The 7,348-nt window shown below is 43.0% G+C and overlaps 1 protein-coding gene across 5 annotated transcripts in view; it reads left to right on the forward strand.

Annotated features, from left to right (window-relative positions):
• The window catches only part of LOC119963527 (protein TBATA-like), an 86,241-nt gene extending 79,768 nt beyond the window's left edge, over positions 1-6,473 (forward strand). For 3 of the 5 annotated variants that reach the window (XM_038792796.1, XM_038792797.1, XM_038792795.1), the window contains exons 9-10: positions 1,784-1,827; positions 4,828-6,466. In XM_038792796.1, coding sequence (XP_038648724.1) covers positions 1,784-1,827; positions 4,828-5,012 — 229 coding nt within the window. In that variant the 3' untranslated portion in view covers positions 5,013-6,466. Of the gene's footprint in view, positions 1-1,783; positions 1,828-4,827 lie in introns of all 5 variants that reach the window. The other 2 variants (XM_038792798.1, XM_038792794.1) reach the window with 2 other exon arrangements.
• The last annotated feature ends 875 nt before the right edge of the window (positions 6,474-7,348 follow it).

The raw sequence follows: 7,348 nt of genomic DNA on the forward strand, positions 1-7,348 counted from the left end.
TCCCCATTGATTGAACAGGGTTTCTGTTGGTCACTATGGTCAGGGTGTTAGTCTCGGCTCATACTTACCCCCCATGTCACAAGGTTGTGGGTTCACGCCCCGCCTCAGATATTTGAGCACAGAATCCAGGCTGACACTCAATAGCACAGTATCGAGGGAGTGCTTCACTGTCTGAGGTGCCGTTTAACAGATGAGACATTAAACCAAGTCTTTGCCTGTCTTCTCAGGTAGATGTAAAGGATCACATGGCACTATTTTGAAGATGTTCTGAATAGTCTAGCCCAATATTTATACCCCAATTAATATTGCAAAAAAGACCCAGGTTGTCTTGTCTTTATTTTACCCTGTTTGTTGGGCCTTGTAAATACCATCAAGGAGCAGGAGTAGGCCATTCAGCCCCTCCAACCTGTCCTGCCACCATAGCTGATCGTCAGTAACCTCAAATCTGCACTCTGCCTCCTTCCAATAACTTATCACCCCCTTGCTTACCAAGGATTTATTCACTTTTGCTTTAAAAATATTTAAAATCTCCGTTTCCTCCACCTTTTGAGGAAGTGAGTTCCAGAGACTCACAACCTCTCCCCATTTCCATTTGAAAGGAACAAAGCCCTTTTTTAAAACAGTGACCTCCCCTAGTTCTAGATTCTCGGACATGAGGAAACATCCTCTCCACATCCCCTCAGGATCGTTCTTAAATGCTTCAATCAAGTCACTTCTAACCCTTCTAAACTCCAGTGTGTGACATTATCAAAATGTTCAGTATACAAAGAGTTAATGGCATGTTACAATTAACCACAAGATGGAGCTAGATGCATTACTATATAAAGCACTGACTCTCCGGCTTCTGGGGCAGAGAGTGAAGGCTGGAGTAGAGTGCATAGGAGAGATCTAGAGAGGATAGAGTACAGTGTTTGGAGGTGATGTCGAAGGAGCCTTAGTGAGTTACTGAAAGCTAGTGCAAGATGCTTCATTTAAAAATTTTTTTAGAGTACCCAATTCATTTTTTCCAATTAAGGGGCAATTTAGCGTGGCCAATCCACCTACCCTGCACATCTTTGGGTTGTGGGGGCGAAACCCACGCAAACACGGGGAGAATGTGCAAACTCCACACGGACAGTGATCCAGAGCCGGGATCGAACCTGGGACCTCGGTGCCGTGAGGCAGCAGAGCTAACCCACTGCGCCACCGTGCTGTCCGCAAGATGCTTCATAGATACAAAATAGTGAACCCCAAATTACTCTGATCCCAATATCAATGTAGCCAACCACTTCCTATTTATTGCTATGTTTGGAAAGCTTTGACTGAGCTCATTCTTAAATCATCTTCCATGTTTGAAATTGTTCCCAATTGTTAACAGTCTGGGTTCCTTATGGTCAATCAGGGAAAGAGACAATCTTGAAATTCAAAAGCACTCCTGCACTTACTTTTGCAAATTACCTTCAATCTGGTGTCCTGTCCCGTGCCCCCCCCCCCCCCCCCCCCCCCCCGGGGGTGTGGCACCGTTAGTGATTGTCCTATTAGAAGAGTTTTATTGGAGGTGCACAGACTACCTTGCATTTTCATTAAACTTAAAACATGTTAGAAAAAAAAAAATATATAGTCTAACCATGCTTAAAATTGGAACAAAAGTAGTAAATCCAACCGTACAAACATATACCTCTGAACTGGCCCGTTGTTTGTTCCAAGTTGTATATAGATTATGAGAAGGATGGATACTGATTATAGGTTTGTAATGATTAGAGTTTAATGATTAGAGCTGAAATTTGTCATTTTTGTTTCACAGGTCACAATGTCAAAAACTGGACTCGATCTCAGAGAAAGAACCAGGTATAGGTTACGAAACCAACAGTCGAACAATATTTTCTTTTGCTTTATTAATTGGACTAAATATGGGGTTACTTAAGGTCAGCTATAATAGTAAGAAGTCTTACAACACCAGGTTAAAGTCCAACATGTTTGTTTCAAACACTAGCTTTCGGAGCACTGCTCCTTCCTCAGGATCAGACCCCTCTGATCTGTAAGACATTTACCTGAGGAAGGAGCAGTGCTCCGAAAGCTGTTTGAAACAAACATGTTGGACTTTAACCTGGTGTTGTAAGACTTCTTACAGTGCTCATCCCAGTCCAACGCTGGCATCTCCACATCATAGCTATAATAGTGCAAGATAAGTCAGTAAATCAACTTTAGTTAATAAAGGATAAAAAGGGGCAGCATGGTGGAGCAGTGGTTAGCACTGCTGCCTCACAGCGCCGAGGTCCCAGGTTCGATCCCGGCTCTGGATCACTGTCCGTGTGGAGTTTGCACATTCTCCCCGTGTTTGCGTGGGTTTCGCCTCCACAGCCCAAAGATGTGCAGGGTAGGTGGATTGGACATGCTAAATTGGCCCTTAATTGGAAAAAATGGATTGGGTACTCTAAATTTAAAAAAAAATAAAGGATAAAAAGATCTAAACGTTGGCTGATAGGGTTAGAAGGATTAGCGAGCAGGCAAGCCCGTGGGGAAAGAGCAAAAGGCGTGGCAACAATTGAATAACCCTTTCAAAGCTCTAGCATAGAGACAATGAGTGAAAAGGACCCCTCTGATCTGTAAGACGTTCTAATTCTAAATATTTTCCCATGTTATCTAGGACTGCAAAAGTGGTATTAGTAAACCCTTTTCAGGAACAGTTTTTATGTAGATCTGTGATTTATATTGGAGTTATTAAAAAGGAGTCACTGGGATTCCAGCCACTCTCCATCTAATTGACCTCCACCTTCTGAGGCAATCCCTTGGGAGTGTGGATGATTTGCTTCCACTCCTGTTTGATGTGTTTTGAAATGGCTGATATGTCCAAAGTGTGATTTGCAGACTTTGCCACGAGCAGGTCAGGTGGTGTTTACAGGATTAGCTTTGTGTGTTCCCTTTCACTAAATGGGCCTTACACTAAACATGCAAAAAACTACGGTCCTCCTCAAACAAGCTCCTCCAGTGAAACACCTCCCCACCAATTAAGGTCAATGCCGAGATCCTGGAAAACATAGACCATTTTCCATATTTCGGAATGGAAGCAGATATACACAACATTCATCATCGACTCCAGTACCAGCTTAGCATTCAGCCAACGAAAGGAAAGAGTATTTGAGGACTAGGATCTGAAAGGTCATGGTTTACCAGGAAGCAGTGATTCCAACGGTCTGATAGGCTGTGGAGGCTTGGACAATCCACAGTAGGCACCTCCAAGCACTTGTTAGGATCCCGGACGGGAACTTATCAATTTTCGATTTACAAAACTGTGAGGAAATGTTACTGTCCACCACCTTCCCACCCCATCCCCAATCCGGCCCCCAAAACACAATCGGGGGGAGGTGGCCAGTGACTGCTTGCCATTTTGAACAAAAAATAATCAATGGGCAACTGAGCTTCTTAGAAAGCCAATTGGCCTGAATAAAGCCGCTTGCCCACGCCACAGGGCAGTTGGTGTGGGCAAGCCGGTGAGAGTGGGGAGTCAACCTTTTCAGGGAGGTCCATCTTTTGGGGGGCTACCTTGTATTTATCTGGGGAACCCCCCCCCCCCCCCCCAAGATGTCTCCCTGCTTGACCTCCCAAACTGGTTCCTCCAACCCCCCCCCCCAGGTGCCTAATCTCTTCCCTCCCTAAAAGACAGGAGTTACCTTAGTCCAAGAGCCATTACACTTCTTCCCCAGGTCTGCTAGCAGTCCCAGAAGCATTCACTTCTGCGTTTTGTCAATGCTGGGACAGCTAGACTTGGTTCCTGGCTATCAGATTGCTGGCAGCTCTCAGCAGTGGGTCTTCATAGAATCGCTACAGTGCAGGAGGAGGTCCATCGAGTCTGCACTGACCCTCTGAAAGGGCATCCTGCCTAGATCCACCCCCCCCCCCCCCCCCCCCCACTCACCCTATACCTGGACACTAAGGGGAAATTATACATGGCCAATCCACCTAACCTGTACATCTTTAGACTTCCTCCCACTGGGGGGGGGGGGGGGGGGGGGGGCATGTGATGTCTCACTCGCTGCTCTTTAAAGGTGCCAGCAACGTGCTACTACTACACAGGAGTATATTCAGCCCATAGAGTCCTTGTTATGTAGTTCATGAAGAACTATCCAGCCGACTCCCATCTTCATCTGCAGCCCTGCAGGGCCCAGCTCTTCAAGGAGACCTCCAAGTATCTTTTAAATGTGGTGAGACTTTCTGCCTCTATCACCTTTTCAGGCAGCGAGTTCCAGATCCCCACTACATTTGGCCCAACACGTCCAATCCAGCTTCATGTGACTCCTCCCACTCGTCCTCGTCTCACTCGATTTGCATATTCCTCTATTCATTTATTCTGCATGTCCTGATCAGCTTCCCCCTAAATACATCCAATGCTATTCATCTCACCTACTCCACGATAGCCAGTTCCACATTCTATAATCACTCTCTTTATTGAATTTATTCATAGCCATCTTATATTTACCACTCCAAGTGTTGGACTCCTCAACAAGTGGGAACAGTTTTCCTCTCGCCTTCCCTATCAGACCCTTGCATACACCTCAGTTCTCGCTCTTCTATTAAAAATAACCCGGGCGTGACCGGCTATGCTTAATAGGGATATCACCCAGTTTGTGATCAGAAAACACTAGAGATATTGCAGCAACCTTCTCCAAAAGATTACATTTAATAGAAGCCAATTAAGGCTGTGTGTTTCGCCTATATCAGACTTGCCAGGGGTTCAATGCTTTTAGATCGCGCTGTACTGTATGTATGATTTATGTTCTAGAAATCTAGGGTTGCGTTAAGAATATTATCTTGTATTCATCACATTTGTTCCAACTTCTAATAATTCAGATAGAGATAGAGACCTCAAAATGCTGGAAGAGACGAGGCCATTTTCCTCTGCTCGCAACAGTCCACAATGTAAAAGTCACAAAAAGCCAAAAACTCTTGGATCCTCAAGAATATTCAATGTGCTGTCTTCACCCATACTGGATGGGAAGTTGTGCCACAGTATGACTGATTTATCCAAAACTTAAAACAGAGGCAAACCCCCTTGAAAGAGTTTGCAACGGATGAACGTGCAGAGATATCAGTAAATTTTTTTGGAGGTAAATGAAGCATTGATGTGTCAGATTATATTGTACACCTTCGCTGGGCTGGATCACCAATTTGTCCAAGTATATATTCTACCACTGAGAGAAAAAGCAGTCATTTTAAAGGAGAACTTCCGAGGAACAAGACTGAAACTTTACAGTGTAAATGTAGTTATAATCCCTACTTGTACTATGACCTACAATGGAAATGTAGTTCCGATCCCTACCTACTTGTACGATGACTATATCCTAAAAATGTAATTTAAATCACATTGCATTCACTACAGTCCAAAAAATTAAAGAAGTTTTCAGAGAATGCTCTAATTTTAGGCTCAGCAAGCCCATCATTCTTAATTCCATTTAGAAAGATGCTTAGCAATGGATTAAAGATTCTAATCAGTAATTATCACTCTACAATTTTGGATGCGCCTACAGCCTCCATCGAAAAAAAAACTTATTATCCCTCATGATACCACCTGCTTCAATGGAATTTCCCATTCCATTTTGGCTCTCCCCTTTTTATTTCCCAATTTGTGACCACCTGCTTTTGAACACTTCACTATAGTGAACTATTTATCTTGATCAGGCTTCATAATCTTGAGAGCTGTTATTAGGTCACCTTAAATGGTTTTCCATTTCCGAAAGGGGGAAATTCAATCCAAGCTGACCAGGGTATCAATGTTTGTTACTCACGTTTCTGAAGTAATTTGTTCTTGGGGCGAGAGCATGACAAAGAAAGGATCATTCATTTTCAGAAACGTAATTCACAGAATATGGATGTTGTTGGTTAGGCCAGCATTTATTGACCATTAGGAAAGTGGTGGTGAGGCACCTTCTCAACAACTGTGCAGGTTCCTAGGCCGTTTCAGAGGGCAAGTCAAGAGTTTGTGTGGGAGTGGAGTTATATACAGGTCAGACTGTGTAAGGGTGGCCAATTTCCTTCCCTAAACAATGTCAATGAACCAGATGGGTTTTTAATGGTCACCATTGCTAACACTAGCATTTTATTTATTTTTTCAAATTGCAGATCAATTTGGTTAATTTAATTTAAATTACCCAGCTGATTACTCCAGATTTGTTAACATCATTATTTTATATATTAAAAAAGGGCCTGCATTCCTGAAAATCAGCTTTAATTGCCAATATTTCAGAAAATGAAAGGTCCAGATTGGTAAAACGGTCAATTCCATTGAAAATTATTGAATACACAAAAAAAGATTGCATCAAAGTTTAGTGTCAGCAACCCTTTCATATATTGCATAGAGCAAGGATCACATTCTGATAGAAGTAGCATGCCAAGTCTTCTTTTATCCACTTTCCCATTTTAATGTTTAGATGGTCTCTATATATTACATAACCGAGAAAGTTAAGTGTGATCCTTGCACTTGCTTTTCCTGAATTTTCCAATGTCCGGAACATTTTTAGATACACTGCTCCACCCCCCCCCCCCCCCCCCCCCCCCGCCCCAGTCTGTCAGGTCTGCGGCTCCGGTTGCTCAAGACTTGACGATCATCTCATGTGCCAACGCTGGCACAGAGGAAGAGGTTAGTTAAAGAAAAATTTCAGCAAATGAGCTTTTTGTGACTTATTGCCCTACAATCTGGGAAGTCTGATGCAGAATCTTATATTTGAGCCATTAATTGAGTAATGTTAGCAAATGGGGAAATATCTACTTCGGAATGTATTTGATCAGTGAGAAGTCACTGTTCCAATATTGAAGCAGGTGGATGTAAAAATTCCCATATCACTACGGTATCACTGGTGCTTCGACCAAAATTCTACATCTCTCAGTCAACAGTATCAGAACCGATTACCTGGTCATTATTATATTGCTGTTTGTGGGAGCTTGCTCTGTGCAAACTGACACTGCATTTCCTGCATTAACAGCAGTGACTATACGTCAAGCCCTTCACTGGCTGAAAAACACTTTCTGCGGTACATTCTGCAGTTGTGAAAAGTCTTACGTTAATGCTAATATTTCTTTACAGATATTTACTTTGTATGACGGTTAATCTTTCTCCCGTGTTCTTCCTTGTTATGGACGGCTCAACTAACTGAATATGTTGTAATTGCTGTACTGACCATAGTAATGCACTTTTGCTCATGTGTTACTCAGATCATGTTCCTGATTGCGCCGTGAAATAAATATTTTCTGCTTTTGAACATGAGGCAGTTGATACTGTTCTGGCAACAGGGGACTGACACTGGTTTTTCAGATTAATATTTGCACAGTGATTTATCCTGGACTCTCATTATAGTGTGGTACCTGCTGGTTTTAT

Source organism: Scyliorhinus canicula, chromosome 3, assembly GCF_902713615.1.
Source record: "Scyliorhinus canicula chromosome 3, sScyCan1.1, whole genome shotgun sequence".
Classification (NCBI taxonomy): Eukaryota; Metazoa; Chordata; class Chondrichthyes; order Carcharhiniformes; family Scyliorhinidae; genus Scyliorhinus; species Scyliorhinus canicula.